General features: G+C 39.4%; 1 protein-coding gene across 1 annotated transcript in view; it reads right to left on the bottom strand.

The window, feature by feature from the left end:
- The window catches only part of LOC118339940 (interleukin-1 receptor accessory protein-like 1), a 231,794-nt gene that overhangs the window by 138,999 nt on the left and 74,722 nt on the right, over positions 1-18,073 (bottom strand). The window contains exon 3 of the mRNA XM_035677765.1: positions 7,772-8,051. Within this exon, the coding sequence (XP_035533658.1) occupies positions 7,772-8,051 (280 nt within the window). The remainder of the gene's footprint in view (positions 1-7,771; positions 8,052-18,073) is intronic.

An 18,073-nucleotide genomic window follows, 5' to 3' on the forward strand; every position in this document is an offset into this window, starting at 1 on the left:
TATGAGCACATTTTCCTGGGGTCTTTATACTCAAAAGACCCAGGAAACGCCATGACCATGAGAACATATTCTCCCTAAATTCTCCCCTCCGCACACACACACACACACACACACACACAAATAGATGCACACACACACACAGATGCGCACTCCTTTGTTATCTTCCTCTTCCCGTTGTCCTTTGCTGGTGACAGCCCAGGCATTGCAGGACATGCAGGAAAGCCATTAATAAGCCCGGGACAGTGGCAGCATGCCAACACCGCTGAACAGGGTCAAAGGTGAAACATTAGGTACCTGCCAAGAAATGGGATCCTCCCTGCTCTGCTACATCTGTCCTTAATATGACACTGTAATCCCTGCACTTTCCACTGCGATCAATGCACTGTGGATGTGTCTGTTTTGGCATTTGTATGTCCATAAGTGCTGAGTGTGTGTTGCATACTTAGGTCTGCGTTTGTTTCTGCTAGACTTTGTGCATGAAAGGGAATGACTCTTCATGTGATGATTGAAAAGCTGCTTAAGAAAGATTACAGCATTTCAAGACCATCTGCTGCTGTCGTAACAGACAACTTTTGTCACTAAGGTTAGATGTTTTTGGAAACTGACAACCGGACACCACATTGTTTTCCACACAGAATTCAAAAAATACTAAAACGTCCATAAGTGCAAAGATTAAAGATTCCACACAGCTAGGGGAGCAACAACTAACCTGATGTAGAGCTCGACCGGTATGGGATTTTTAAGACCGATACAATTCCGATTTGAAAAGGAAAAAAATCACCAATTACCAATATGGTAGGCTATATAGGGAATTTTTGAGCTGGAATAAAAATGTACCTTTTTCTGTGTGGATTGGGCACCAATTTATGAAGGCTGCTTTCTGAAACAAATAACTTTATGAAATAATATTTAAGTAAACTATTCTAAGAGAGGCAGGAAGGCCACAAGAGTAAATATTTAGGTTAGGTATTCTTCAACATGTTATATAATTACATTGTCAACCAATTCTAGCTGACAATGCCGAGAGCAGCTTCTTCTCTCTTACTCTGTGCTGCTTGCCACAGTATTGTATTCGCAGTGAACTGGATAAACTTTGACACCAATATATTACCACAAGCATCCCTGAAAAAATATCGGTGCTGATAAACGCTGATACCAATAAAATACTGATATGTCTGTGATAGGCCAACATTGGCTGATTAATTAGTTGGGCTCTAACATCATGTAAAGCTGTGGAAATACCATAAGATAACTGAAACCTATAGGCCTCGCACATAATTATTTAACAGATTGTTTTGGGTCTCCCAAGTCAGAGAAGTTGATTAAAGTGACGATGATAGGCAATCTCCGAAATTCATGCATGTGATTGTATCAAAGCAGAAAGAGACATGCATCAAATCAGTTTGCCTTGCTAATTTACACTGCATTTCAGCATAAAAGGCAAATCAACAGAGAAAATACGGTACATTATGATGAGAGGCTGGATGAAGAGATCAGGTGGCGTGGACTTTATACTCTATACTATACTGTAGAGAGCTGGTAGTGACTGAACTTCAGAAGACTGAAGTGAATGTCAGGTGAGCTTTGCAATGAAACCTGGATGAACTGGACTATAAAATAATACCTCCTCACTCACAGCACACTGCAGTATTTTAGTGTTTGCTCACCATTTTCTTATAGTTTTAAAATAATAATTGACATACATGATGTGGACGGTCCTGATTCCAGTTTTTGGGAATCTTACAAATGACAGACACATACTTTGAGATCACTGGTGAACCATTTCCAACCATTTCCTGTCATAAAGCCAGACCAGTTTTTACTCGGCTGTCTCTGCTGTCAGCGAGGTATAAAATCGCAGGAATTAGGAACTTTGTAATGCTAATAGGCTTAAAGAGACACTTGCAGCAGTCCTGGGGACTTAGTGGTATCCTCCAAATACCCGGATGGCCTGTGTGTGTGTGTGTGTGTGTGTGTCTTTCTACAGTGACACACTCCGCCACTGCAGATGTTTTTGCTCTGCATACGACCCGGCTCCTCTGGGTAAAACATCTGAGACACCTCGATTTGACACACAACACTGCTCATCTGCTCTCTTCTCTCTTCTCTTTACCGCAGAGTATGTGGAGGTCCCTCGTCATATGTTTGTAATGCATGTAGATCTGTGCGTGTGCATGAGAGACAACGGAAGAGAGTAAAACAGACAGGCATACATGCTCAGAATGTTGAGTGTGTGCATGTGCGCGTGCTGAAGTTGGCCTGCTTTTACATACAGATTGGAGCTCCTGTCAGTAGCAGCTAGTCTCAGGGGAGCAGAGAACTGACATGTTGTGTTTGTGTTTGTGTGTGTGTGTACGTGCTAACGTACGGCGATGCCCTATGACACTCTTAAGTGCAGCTGAGCAAATACACAAACGCATGTGTGTGTGTTTGTTAAGAGAGGTAGGAAGGCCACAAGAGTAAAGTCACGGGGCATAATGTAACACATGAAACAAAAAGTGAGTGTATGCATCTGTTTGTGTGATAGTGCTTTATACAGACTGAAATAAATAAATAATATAAATGAGAAATTGGGAGATTGTAAACAGCAAACAAATCCATTCTACAAGCACTTTAATGTCATATTTGTGTCTAATGTTTTAAACAAATGAGAAACTGTGGTACTGCGAAGCAGCTCTACTTCACAGCATCCACACACATCTTTAAACAAGGAACAAACAGGAAGGGAAGATGACTCAAACACTATTAATAACATGCCTCTTGATTAAGAAAGCACTTGGAACTACATGATTTGAATTGGAAATAATTGTGTTTATCTGCACCCTGTTAGCACATTTTCACAGCTGCTTTTCAGACTCGAAAACTTTGCTAACTGCAAAACTTATTAAGATGTTTGTGTGGGGTTTTTTTTCGCAGTGCAGATGTGTCTCTGTCATCTGCATTATGCCACATGGTGTTCAAGCTGCTCACAGAGCGTATTTCTATTATACTTTCACAAGGGCAGCACACAGATAAACGTGTTTGCTGATGTGACATTCGTCTTGTTTTTAGACTTTTTTTTGTAGAACAATGCAGCTCCTTCAACCTCAATCTTCCTAAAGCCAGGGTGATGTGATTGAAATTACATTTATATGAATATTTTTCAATATATATTCATCATAATATGAAAAATTTATATTTAACGCACAGTTCTGTGTTTCACTGTTATCCATGCATTACATTGGGCAAAACGTCACAAGTGTAAAAAAAATAACTCCTTTTTTAAAATTACAATTTGCTTGGAATCATTTATTTGGCTCCACAATAACACATAGGCCTCCAAGTTTCATGGTGGTAAACTGGCAGAAGTGGCCAGTCATGCTGCAGCAATGTGTGTTCGCTAGCTGTGGCCATCCTGATGTGGGTGTATTATGAATATTCTGCCTACACGGTTAAGCTTTGCCCAGTGCAATAACACCTGTGACAGACAACCGGCAGACAAATTTCTTCCCTGGTATCTGGAGAGAGCCTGTGGACAGCATGCCATATGAGAGTCACATCATAAACTCACAGTTGATTAGCTACAACAACAGAGAGTATGTGACTATATGATAAGATAAAAGTAAAAAACAAACAAAACAAACAAACCTCATTACTGCTAGTTTGATGCCATTTGTGTGTTTGTCTGTATGTCAGCAGGAATATGGAAAAAGCTACTGACCCAGTTTTCATGCTACTTGGTTGAAGGGTGTAGCATGGATCGAGCAATTTTTGAGTGGATTTCAATCGCGGATACACACATTTTCCGTTCTCTATGGCAAAATGAACAGAATTTGTTGCACATGCGCAAACCTGTTGTAATTGAAGACAATGGTGTGCTGTGACGAAACATAAAACAAAAGAGTGTGAATAGCGAGCAGATTTGTGAATCTTGCAAGACTGGACTGGATCTCATGGGCTCTTCTAGTTTATGATGTCTCGGTCTACACAACATTCAGTGTATTGTATTTTATGACAAATTAAAACTACAATAACTCTGGATGACTTCACAAGATATAAATACAATTCTGATGAAATTATAGAATTATTATATTAGGCTTGAAATGCTAAAGACATCAGAAGCATTTTAATGCAGCCCTGTTCAACACATCCCATGCCACTTTCATGACAATAACAAAATTCTACATTTACTTTTGAATGCATAGGAAAATTGGTTAAATAAGACACCTAAAGAAAGGAAGCAGTAATGTTGTGCCTTGAACAGAAAAGAGATATAGTAAATGATGACAAATACTATCACAAAAGACAATGAAAAGATTGTTTCTAGATGTTGTCTGAGGACAAGTACTTGTACACTCATGCGTAACATCTTTGGATACACTAGTCTCTATCAATACTTGCCTTGAGATAGTAACAACATGGGACCCCATAGTAACTGGGATTGAATTGTTCTAACATGCTCAAGTATGAAATGTATCCAGTGAGAGATGATTTATTGTTGTGCTGGGATTCATTCGTTCCACCGCTGAGCGCTCTAATTCCCTAGGTCCCTTCATGTTTCAAAAGGGTGAGAATCCTAGTAAACACATTGCCAAGAGCCTAATCCAAATGTGATATGTTAACATATGCAAGTGCTGATCATCTATAGGACCCACACTGCTGAGACAAAAGAGAAGAGCAATCCTTTGATTTGGCTACGGTGACTGGAAATTGAAATGAGTCACGTTGTTGCTATGTGGTTGTAAAACGGGATGAATCCATTGCTGCAATTTTCAACATTATGTCAATGCTCGAGTGAAAAAGTGAGAATTTAACAATAGTAAAAGTGTTCGCAAATGTCATACTGTAGCCATTTTGAGGTTAATAGCATAGTCTTTAAGAGCAATAGTTCAAGTGTTATTACTGCAAAAGTGCTTTTGAGTGGCTCTTTTTAACCTCTGCCTTTGAGTAACATCATGTGACAAACTTTATATGGCATTTCCAGACATTGTTCACCATATAGAGATACAGTTTTACTTCGTATTCAGAATGAGAAAGCAGTAACAAGTCTGTTTACTTAAAACCATTCCTCTGTCAGTCACCTGGAGTGAGGCCCGTGCATTGGCTGTTTTTATTGTGGCTCCACTCAACAGAACTCACAGTATATGCTAATACAAGACTATAAATCATTCTAATTTGATGGTCCCATGTGGTCAATTCTGATGCATTGCTATACACTTCAGAACGCTGCATTAAACTAAACATGTGACACACAAACACACACACACAGTATCCAATAACCTAATCCTCCCAAGCCTTTAAAGCAGGCCCTTCCCCCTGTTAAAAGCCACCGTATGCGGCTGTATAGAGCTGACTAATGAGCCAGTCAAGTGAAAACGCCCTTTACCTACAAGGTTAATAAGTTATTACTATATAATAAAGCATGTGCAACGCTGCACATTACTCAGCTTATTTCTTCCAGTCAACTGTTGCGAAACTGACAGTAAACACCTTGTGACGAATGTTTTCCCTTATTTTTTTTTTGTACTTTTGGGTTCAGTTGAGACGGCTGGTGAATTTAAAGCAGCAACAAGGAACTTTCACTTTCTGTTGATTCTGGCGGCCCCTGTGGACAAAGTAGTAGTGTTTACACTGCCTGGTTCATGGATTTTTAAGGGGAATCCAGACGAATCTGATCCGGTGGCAGGCAATAACAATAATTATAAAGAAATAGCCAATCTTCTCGCTGATGGTCCTGTTTGTTTATGTAGGTTGTTTCATAACCAGTTAAAAAAACTCTTTAACTTTAAGGAAATCCATGAGAGACATATTTTTTTAAGATGCACTAATCAATATTTCACACAACAGTTGGCCAAATTGCAGAGTGTAATGTGAAAGGTGTGCGAAACAGATTAATACAGCTTTAGACAATGAATTTGACTAAATGAATGGACAACTCGGATTCACTCGATTAATTCATTAACAAGCCATATCTGGCTCAAGCTCTTTAACTGTGAGTATTTGCTGCTTTTCTGTTTTATATCATTGTAAACTAAAAAACCTCGAGTTTTGACGGACTGCTGGACAAACAAGCTGTTTCACTATTTCCTAATTAATTGATAATTAGACACGGTAAACATGGTTTTTAATGATTATTTCAGCACTGGTCTACATACAATCATTGGAATATTCGCATCAATACATAGACCTGTTGTTCTGGAGCAAATCAGTGTGTTAGTATCTGTTTCCTACGATACTGTGCAGATATGAACAACCCCCAGCTGCATCGGATGCTTTGATTAACCCTGACAATCAGTGGAGCTGATTGTAGTGTCAATGCTGGCATTGTAAATAAAGGTCAGAGTTGTAAGTATTCCATGTGAGTGACAAATATTTAGAGTTAAAAGTTAAGTATTAAAAGGGAACATCCTTGTCCTAACTACTGTAAAAACATAGTTAAAACCTGCAGAAAGCAACTATAGGCAACAATAGTCCAAAGAAATGCCAGCAGAGAGAAATCCTGCGATGGAAAAGTGCTCCGTATTCAGAACTATTGTCATTTCTCTCTGTGATGGGCAAATAAGTGTTGTCCCTTAATTTGGTTCTGAATGGCAGAGACTGGCAGAGACTGGCAACAAAAAGCAACACTACTCGTCCAAATCAAATCTCATGGCTCTACTTTCTGCGTGATTACACAATAACTCTGAGCTGACTGATTGTCTACCTCCAGAAAATGCTGCCAATGCCGTTGAATAGAGCCATGAGAATTGTTGGACTGGTGCTGCCCGTTTCTATTCACGGCGGCCGGCACAGCAAAGGGAAGAGTGCTAATGGTGATGAATAGTAATGGCCAAAACCTCTCAGAATTGAGCTTGTGAAACACAAGGAGACCTATGCTGAATGCAAGTGCTCAAGAGTGCATTATTCACTCTTTTTTGTCAGTGTGACAAATGTCCTAAATCGTTTGTGTTTAGGTTGAAATACGAATGGTTCTGTGGATTTTTCTGAATTCTAAAATGATTACACTCCTATCTTTCAGGAAGATGTGTTTCAAAGTTCCCCTTGTCCTGTAAAAAGGGAAATTGTGATGGGCTCTGAGACGGCAGCTTTGCCTTTTCTTTCTGACTGGCCACAGACAACCTCCACGTTAATGAAAACTTCTGCCAATATGGGCGAGGAAGCCAGAAATTTCACCACATTATAAAACTCATAAATCAAACAATTGTCTACCTCGACCATCAGGCAAGTGGGAAAGGAAGATAGTACGAGTTCCCTGCTTTTTCTCCCTTTTTATATGAACTTTCCCCTTTCCTCAATCTTCCTGTGCTGAATTACTGTCCATTCTCTTTCATCTCACTCCTTGCTCTTTCACGTTTTCAGAAAGAAGGACTCGTGAGGGCCGAAGAATTATGGATTTACCAATTGCACCTAATGGCTTACTGTGCCCCAGAGGAGAATAAAGAAATAATTTAGCATACAAGGCGAAGCAATGGGGCCTCATACTGTTAGACGATAATCTGTGGACCAAGGACCAGTGCTCTTTTGGCCGTAGAAGAGAGACTTCATTAGAAATCAACAGGGGAGGACTTTAACATAGCTTTACTTGTGCCCGCAGGGTTCCAGAAAATGTTATTTACCCCCACTATTTTACTGACACACTGCTGGCAAAACAGGCAAAAATGGTGGAAGAGTTTCTCATGAGTGCTTGCTCAGTTCAAGACAAAAACAGCAATTCACATTTAATAGTGATGAAGGGAGCACTATAAAGTATGTCTCCAGGTAATGCTGGTTCACAAAAACAAGAGGAGCTTACCTTAATACGCAGGAATAGTACCCCACATCGTCCAACTCTGCTGGTCGAAACCATATGGCATCCTCCTCCTTGCTCATTCTTGTGCCGTCAAAACTGATGGGTTCCTCGAAGTCCCCGTGTCCTGCACTTTTGTACCACATAAGGCTAAGTCCTGCGCTCTGCGCATGGGTGTAGTTGGCCCGTATATATCCATAGAATAAAGCACACTTAATCCGTACAGGTTCCCCCAGAAGCACCTTATATTTCAGGTAGTCCACTGACCAATCTGTGCAGCCTTCCACTGAAAGAAAAGGACAGAGAAAAGGAGAATTAAGCTGGAGTTGCTAGAAGAAGAAAAAGCCCAGCAGAGGAGATTTGTAATCATGGAAAGGGTATGTGGCAACCAGGACAAGACCATTTTCAGTGCTGGCATCAGTCTGTCTGTTCACGTGCTCTGCCAGCAATCCTTGTATCACAATCAATCAAGATGCTTTTCCTCCATGCAGCACTGAACTCTATAATGTCCCCTTTTTGTGTTTCACAACAAACAAACGCAATGAAGCTATTAGCATATATATATACACATTCTAACCAGAAGTGTGTCTAAATTAATTCACAGAAAATAGAGCAAGAAGGTATCCTTATAATGTGTAAATATGTTTTAGTGGATTATTATTGTGGATTACCACAATATCCTTTTGAATGTTAAACGGAACTCTCAACATATCAGTTGTTGTATTCAATCATTATTCCCTGTCTGCCCCTTCACCTACACCCATTATTGTATTTATATTTGACTCAGGTGTCTCCATCTCATACATAAATTGAGTCTGCTTCCAATAAACTGTGTTTAAGCCACCATCAATATCCCTTTAAACTGCGGTGATGGCTCTCATCTACACTTTACCTGAGAAAATTAGAAACTGCTGTTAAGTCTGCATTCATTTCCTAAAGGTAGCAGACTATCATCAGGTCTCAAATGCTGTTTCAAGTCATATAAATGGAAAAAGTAGCTTGTCTCATATTGTGCCGCTACACATGGCAAGGCTGAGCAATAGGGGTCTTCTTGTTAAGACATCTAATAAAGCCCACCAACTGTCAGTCAAAAAAGTTACAAAGACTGAATAATAACTGCATTATTCATGCACTGCAGGCAAAGGGATGGTTTGGATCCTCAGACTTATTTCCAGTCTTTGGGTGTATATGAGATTCATGAGAAACACCATATATTAAATTGACATTTAATCCTTATCAACTTCTCACACGCCGGTGAAAACTCACACAGATAACACAAATCTCCTGCCTTCCTGATTGAGATTTTAAAACGGTGAGCTGTTTAAAACGACAGGAGGTACAGTAAGCAACAGTCTGTCAACAAATTTGGGTGGTTTATAATAATGGCGGTGACCCAAAAATGAGAAGACAATAACTTCCAGGTGAGCTATGGACCGAATCATGAAGCAAGGTTAGTGGGCCTAACGCTGGCTTTCTTGCATATGCTGGATCGTGTAGGAATGACAACTTTACAATAAGGTTAACAATAAAATGGCAATGTGACTTTATAATGTAGTGTAATGTAGTGTAGTTGACCATAACAACAGTCTAATAAATGGTGATTGGATCTGAATAATTGCACTACATGATTCTTCAGAGCAGATAGCTTTTATACTCTTTTGCTATCACTGTAGCTTAGAAAACACAAGATTATTTTGTGAATATTATCTTTTTTTTAAGCTCAGCGACTTCATTATTGTGAATGGAAACTTGCATTTTTAAAAACATTTAGTGATATCCTTATCAGGCATTTATTTCTTTTTTTCAAGCTTTGTTACACTGTGTATTTTAGTGTAGCCACTTTCAATACAGATAAACCTAACAAACCACTCTCATATTTGACAACCAAAGTGGGTCCACACCGAATCAAAAACAACCTCACTGTGTGCTCCATCTTCCCTTATCCATTTTTTCCCTTCCTGTTCCTGACGTCCTCTTTTCCCTTGCTTCACCTCGCCGCATCACTCTTCCTTTAAAAACAGCTGGTGAGCACAGCTGCCGTAGACTCAACAGGCTTCGCTAATTGAGCCTCTATAAATGTTTTATTTACCAAAGAAGCAACTCGGCCGCCGAACGGCGTGGCGCAGTGAATGCGGCAGTCGTTGGGGGTAACCGGGGAGGGGTGTGGGTGGGGAATTGATTTAACAGTGCTGATTTATGTTATTGTACTGTATTGTGTGGAACTGTAAGGGTCATGCTGGGAGCGGGAGCAACAACACTCGTGGGTGCCTTAGGAGCTGGAGAAAAGATGAAAAAAGGGAAAAGCATACTCTAAATCACTTGAAGAGTGAAAAATGAGGACGGCATAATGTCATATTGAGAAACTTCCAGGGCAGCTGCAGTGGAGTTTAATAGCAAAAGATCCATCAGTTAGCAAAAGCCTAACAGATTTGGGTGTCAATCCATCAGAGTCAAATAGCAAAGTTCAATAGTCAAAGAGAAATCTGTCTCTGAGGCAAAGAGGCCAATTTCTCCACTAAAAGGAGCCTCAATATACCAGAACGCAATGCAGTAACATGACGTGGTGTAAATATACACTGCACACGACGTGTGCACTCGTATTTTGTTGAACATATGTGTTTCTTTTCATTAGTGTTAAAGGGGAGACCGTATTGGTACTGGATTTATTGCATTTACCATAACGTAAATCAGAGAAAAACAGCAAATCCTCAAATTTACGAAACTGAAACCAGAGAATGCTGGCACTTTTACTTGATAAATGACTAAAACAACAATTAATCGATTATCAAAATAACTGTTGAGTAGTTGAAAGGCTTTTTTGGGAAATGTAGGAAATCAGTTTAGCAGATAAAGCACATTCACAGTCATATATTTTATACAACATCATAAAACTGGCCATGGAATTCACTATAATTTAAAATATACAATCTAGAGCTTATGTATGTTATGTATGTATTTAAATGTATTGAATCTACCATAACCCCTATAATTTTACTGATTTGAAAGCTCATACTTTTTGTACCAGCAGGGGCAAATCTGCAAAACCTTTCCTGATCCAAACTGATCCTAAATCAGCAACAATAAGTGGCTGCCTTCATTGAGAACACTGCGTTCAGATGCAATGCTTTGACATCACCCTCTAAACCTCTTTTTGATGTCTTCAATTATATGTGGGTCCTCCCAGGAGCAATACAATGAAAAAAACAACCCAATTTGTACAAAGAATAAATAACTAGAAACAAAATGAAGCAAACACAAATGCTGGAAAAGGCGGCGTGTGCACTGCGAGCTACCAAACACCACAATCCTTTCATTGTGATTAAGTCTAACTGTTGCTATGGCAACAAAGGGTCTACTCTGGCTTATCAAAAACTTGCTAATTAGTTTGTGGACGATAATAACTTGAAGGCTTAAGGTAAGACACACAGCCAAGATGGTTTCACTTCTAATCATGTGTCCTAATTGAGACTTTAAAGTGTTTTACTCTCGCATCTAATAAAAACAGCAGGGGAGTGTAAAAGGTCATGTAAGCAGGCGGTGGCTCAAACAGAGAACAAGATTAGTTAGGCAAAAGTGCGCATGAAGTAACAGCAAATCTTTCTGATAAGTCTCTTAGGCGTACATATACACACATAAAATACTCTTAAAACAGGGTTTTTATCTGGGAGTTGATGATGCAGGGACTTGCTCAGTGGTACTCTGCGGTAGTAAAACTCAACACAGCTCGACACAGGCAAACTCTACAGTTCTCCTGCATTACAAGTAGTGATACTGTCAAACAATGATGTACATTTACTGAATTATTGTACTTTAAAGCAACCTACAGTAACATCGCACTTTAACTCGAACAGAGCCCTTCACATAAAAAACAAAGAAAAAGCATTAAAAAACAGCCTCCCCCCCACCTGCTGACCCAACTGCTATCAGTCAAATGCTCTTGACCTCATTTTAAATCCCAACTCCTCGTGAGAGCTACAAGTACCTATGTAACTAAAGTTCTATGAGTTCTGGATGAACACCAGGGCGGATGGAAAATAGACCTTGTTGCAATGCAGAGAGTAGGTTTGTGTTTTGTGTGTTCTCTCGATAGGGGAGGTTTTGCCCAGATCAGAATCAACATGATGTCGACTTGTACTTCAGGGACGTGGGGTACAAGGCAACATCAAAGATTTATTTCTTCTTAGAAAATGGCAAAACAGACTACTATTGCAATAAACACCATTTGACTGAGAGGAGAATCCGACAATCCGACTGCTCTATGTGCAATATGTGCACGTCCCCCGTCACCTCAGTCCAGTACCACCAGTTCTCCTGCCCTGCAATGATAGTAAACTAGTTTGTGGTCATTTCATTGTACACAACTCTATAATGGAATATGTATCATGGGCAGCTATATACGACTTAATAAATACATTATACACAATATATAACAATGATAAAAATAAATACATCTTTAAAATAAATTTTGACACAGGACCCCTTCCGAACCGAATCATGCAGGATCCACTTTAGCTGACACTGGTTGGTGCAAATTCCCTAACAAATTAGCAAATAATGAGATTATCAAAACCAATTGACATGTTTCGGGGGCCCTGTACTAATTGCTCACTTTGCCCAGTTGGACGTATAGTCTTCACTGTATAATTTACTAACGTAGAAAGGAGGGTTTAGTCTTAAAACTCTTTCAATAAAGTTTTGGGGAACTTTTTATGACTTCAGTGTTTCCTCATACTTCTGCTCTACGATGTTTAAAGAGGAAATATTGTTCTATATTGCACTCATCTATATCACATGACAGCTATAGTTTATTTGCTAATTAAGATTTCACATACAAAGCATTATAATTTTAGAAAATGTGACGCATTGAAAACAAATTAAAACTACCTTAAAATATAAGAATTTGTTAAAATTAGAACCTACAACAGCCACAACATTAAATTAATAAATAAATGCAACACTGTATAAAATAATGTCAGACTCAGAAAGTGGCCATTCTGCTTTTACTTGTGACACATTTAATACTTCTGTGCTTTAACTAAAAGACATACATTGTAAGTATTTTACATTGTAGTGTAGGTTTGTTTATTTAAGCAAAGGATCTGAATGCTTAGGATAAATATAAAAATGTATCTACTGTTCCAATATGCCCCACAAGCTGACCACTAAACGGGACTTTGCACCTTTGGTCTGGACAGAACAGAAACAGACACATTTACTCAGAAGTGGTTTGAGTTAGGCTGCACGGACTGGATTTAGTACCACAAAAACACAGTAAATGCATCACTGCCAAACATCAGACAGCCATTGCTCTGTCATTGCCTATTCCATCAGCACTGCAAATAAACGCTTGGATATTTTTTTTTTCTTTTTACAGCTGTACATTTTCCCTCTTATAGGAGAAAAATAATGTCTCACAGAACTGGGGTTATTGTAATGTTGTCCGAGTACCACATATTTCTACTACAGTACATTATAACTCGCAAAATAGTACAAATGCGTCTGCGTAGCTGGTTTAGTAAAACATGAAAGGACATACTTAAATGTACAATATTTGGCCTAAATAATTAAATTACATACATATTAGTATGCATCTGATAAAAAGACAAATGAAAAAAAGAAAAGTGATAAAAAGTGAAATGGTTGATTACTGCTGAAAACATATGCAACATGTAACAGTGGGTCTTTTCAACAGTGAAATTACTGTCAGATAAAAGATGCTTTTTAAACCACCCTTAGGCATTTGATTAATGCACAGGGCTTTGAAAATATCCCAAGTTTAACTGAGAAGTTGAAGAAAAAAAATAATAGCATCAAAACCCGTAAATTAATTTCCCTTTAAGGATGAACTTCAGCCCAACTGTTTCAAAGGGCCTGCTGTATTTATCTCTAATTCCGCCACGAGGAGCTTGCCAGCACCAATATCTGTTATCTTCCACCTACCCTCAAATTGCCCGTTTCAGACTTTTGACAGAGGGTTATCGTTCATTTCAGTGAGTGAGGGTGGGGATTCTGCATAATCTGTTGGCAGGAAACAAACATGGTACAAAGCCTAATTGAACTCGATTAACATTTCCCTGCTCACCAAATTTCCATTCTGCTGGATCACATTTGGTGAGGGAATTGGCCAATCTGCTGAATGATAATAACAACTCCGGCAGCTCTTCAGCGACTGGGACCATCAAGCGTGAGCAACGCTTGCGGCTCCGCTACACATGACCTGTAAGTAAAAAAGGGTAATTCCTCAGTCGCTGACCCTGAGTGTGTCCGGGCTCCAACAATTCTGTCTGTCATCTGGTAACTGGTATCTGTCATGTTTTGCCAAATGATCACAGAACAAATGTTTGCACGTCACTCTGCATGGAAATCGGGATTTAATAGAGCCACATTCACTGACACCACATCGAAATGGGGTCTTCTAGCCATATCCCGATTTAACCACGTCATTAAACAAAGACAGGGCCATTTGTAAGGCCTGCCTTGTTTTTATGTTTGTCATGTTTGTCTCATTTGTCAGACTGTGAAAAAGACTGAGGGCTCATTTAAAAAAAGGTTCTTATCTTCATGTTTTAGGTTTGTAACCAAAACCAAACTAAGGATGTGATTTATATGAAATAAAAGGAAGGTTCTATTGCCAAAGGTAATTGGTTGCTTAGATGTAAATTTGTAAAAATTATCACTCAAGGTTTAAATACAATTATAAACCACAGTGTACATTAAAATCAAGGTCAAGTCAAATAATACTTTCACAAAGAAGGTCTTTTCATTCTTAAAGCTAATTATACTTTCAAAATATGAATATATACCATTATTCAAAGCATTTTCTCTCACTGAAATGCAATTTCTTGTTTTAATTTGACCCTCATTCTTAAAAGGATCACACTGGAAATCGGCCTCAAGGCATTTTCCACTTATCTATTGAAGTTGTTTTTCTGAGTTTAAAATACATTATAATGCATATGTTTTATAGAAACTACCTTTCCTTTGTTAGTGGACCTTCTTCATGTTGAATATAAGAGGGAGGGTATACTAAAATATTCAAACAGATCAATCTTGTGCTCAACCCACTGCTGAAACGATGTAACACAGATGCGACAGGGAGGCTAGTAAACATGCATTACAAAAACCGAGCATGGTGCATTTCTGGTTTAAAGGGCACCACAATAAAGCTAAACAAATGTTATGTCATCGTGTTCCTGCTACATTTTACTGTCACTTGAGAACGAGGATGTGCTCCTTCTGGAGAGGAGGTGATCAGCTCATAAATTGGGTTACAGGTCTGCTGAGGGGTAATCGTATGCAGATTGAGTCAGGTCACCACTGAGACTCCCACAAAGTGTCTGTTCTCTCATAAGCACTCGAGGAGATGGTTCACTACCATTTTTCTCCATAAAAGCTCCGGTGTAATTCAATCAGAAAGGCGTGCATACATTAGGCCTAGGCTGATTGGATAAACACACAAGCATTCATACACACACATCTACACACACACACAATCTATGAGGTGACGCGACATCAACCTTTACTTGCCCTCATGGAGTGTAGTGTCTTAGCTGGCCTGGCTCCAGGGTCCCTAAAGGAACTTATCAACTTCACAGCCACTTTTGCAGAGGAAGGAAGGGAGGAAGGAAGGGGAAAGAAAGATGTCTCGAAATCTTGACCTGTCATTTTCCACCTTGTGGAAACGCTGTCGCAGCAGAGTGGGTCTCAATTAAGAGGAACATAGCTCTGATGTGTGGGAAAGGTAACCTCTCGGCTGCCGACGTGCAGGAGGAGATTACCTGCATGATTGAAGTACCTCCAGCAGGTTGAAAAAGGGAATGAGTCATCAGCCAATAAAGCAATCAGCCACAGCCATCTGCATGTGAGAATCTGTTCACACACAATAAACGCACCCACACACTGTAGGACCTCTGGAACAATAAGAAACACTAAGGCCTTGTGCCTCAACAGAAAATAATGTATTTACAAAATGGTATGAGGGAAATTAAGGGCTGTATACTGTTGTTGTAATGGTACTGCATCAATAAGGAACTGCAAATGTGAAAATGACCAGAGTTATGGGCCATATGGTGACATAAAGGAGTCTACAACCACCTGGATGTGAACGGTGGTCTATAAATACATAGAGAGGCAGTGCAGAGGAGGGAGGATGTTAAAGGAATAGTCCAACATTTTGGGAAATTGGCAATTTTGACCTAAGGAGCTGGAGTAAAGATGTAGCTTAGCATATCATAAAAATAAGAGGCAGGGACAGGTAGCTAGCTGGGCTCTAGTGATAAAATATGCATACCAACTCCTCTTAAGCTGACTAATTTACTAACACAAACCTAAACCAGAGTTCTAACACTGTGCTCACTGACTGTGTTAAGCAACCTGTGCTACAGACACTGCACAGAAGCACTGCACGGATGGATAAACTGCTCAATACGCAGCTAAACCTAAAATAACAAATTGTGTTTTCACATTCTGTTCATGCACACAATGTTTTAAACATACAACATTTAAATTAGTCAGATATAGAGGGGTGAATAGGTCATTTTTTTCACCTTGAACAAAGCCAGAGTAGCTTCCAGGCTAAGCTAGGCAAACTACAAACTGATGGCAGATCGATAGTAAAAGGAACATGATAGCTCTGGCTATCAGCGACACATTAAGTCATATGGCTTCAGATCAAACACCATATTGATCTTCAGTATTTGGGAAAGTAAACAAAGACGGATGGTAAGATTACTGTTGTAGACAATCACAGTTTACTGATTGACTTCCTGGTTCAACTTTACTGTACCATCAAATAGCTCCACATGAACTTAAATGTGCAAGAAGGGGGGGATTTTTTATGTCTAATATTTTCATATATATTTATTAGAATGAATCTTTGTTATCCCTACATCTGTCTGCTTGTAGCAACTGTACTGATTTTTTTTTGTGTATGCAGTCCTTCCCAAAGTTCTATAGCAAATTAGTTTAGTGAGTACAATGTTATCATAACATCATTCTGAGACTGATGCCACGCATCAACAAATCTAGAACCCCAAAGGCTTGTTAATAAACTGCAGGAAGAAAGGAGAGCTACTTTCTTTAATTACAAGAAAAAGGAACCCCGACAAATTGAGCATGAAATTTTGTCTTGTTTTCAAAGAAGTGTAGGTAATGTAGAATGAAAAGACTTGATCATTTTTTTGCACAGTGAACTCCAGCTGCCCAGCTTATTTCACTGATTGCAGTGACGATTCACCTCCCAATCCTCCTACCCATTCTCCAAGGCAGATAAACGCGCTCCCTGTCTCTCCTCTCCTGTCCTTCGGTCTGCACTTTACTCTAAATCGAACACTTCATCTTTATCATCTTGTCCGTTTGTCTCTCTCTCCCGAACTCCTCTCCACAATTCTTTTGACAGCCACCCGGGCTGTCCATTTATGTCTGCAAATACTCATATTAGTTCAAAAAAAAAAAAAAAAAAAACGTGTTTTCTTCCTATCGCAAAATAAACACTGCCTGCAATCTCGCCAACTTCCCCCTTTCGGTATCAGATTCGGCTCCTCTGATTGGACACGGCCTCCAGGGAGAGCGAAGCCTGCTGTCTCCAATCACGGGTTAAATGCTGACAGGGACAGGGGGCACAGAGAGGTAGCTGATGGGAAAAGGGGATGAGGCTGACTTCGCCAGGATGGACCCTTGCAGGGAAGAGAATAGGGAAAGAGGCGCAGAGGGAAATAAACAAACACACACACACACACACCACACACACACACACACACACAAAGAGGTAGGAAAAACTACTTTGGCGGAAATTATTCAGGTAGAGTAGAAGTTATTGCATACTTTCACAGTTTATGAAGGCAGCATGTCTACAACCATGTCTACAACTGATACAAATCATCCATTTTTATCACTTTTTAAAATCAATTTGACAATCAATCAGTTTTAGCGTACCATAAATATTTCTGATCTTTATGGTTATTTTCTGTGTTGCAAGGACCAGTCTATAACATTTCTTGACATTTGCGCCTAACATGCTTCAGAAAAAACAAAGCAATCGTCACTGAATTTGGCTTTAATTCCAAAAACAAGTTTCGTCTTTGCACAAGTGCAATGCAGGAGAAGAGGATGTGGTTCTATTTTTCTGTCACAAGTAAGTCAAAGCGGCTGAGATTCATAAAGCAAAGACATCTTCTAAGGAAATTTTGTTTTCAACTGGTCAGATTTCTGCAAATAATACTCGACATGTAACACTTGTCAGTCAAAGAGTATGTCAAGTTCTGGGATGTCTTTGTTCTTATGTTTCTGAGGTTAGCACTCTTTGTTCAG

The sequence above is a fragment of the Morone saxatilis genome, unplaced genomic scaffold, assembly GCF_004916995.1.
Source record: "Morone saxatilis isolate NCDOM2014 unplaced genomic scaffold, NCSU_SB_2.0 Contig6, whole genome shotgun sequence".
Lineage (NCBI taxonomy): Eukaryota > Metazoa > Chordata > Actinopteri > Moronidae > Morone > Morone saxatilis.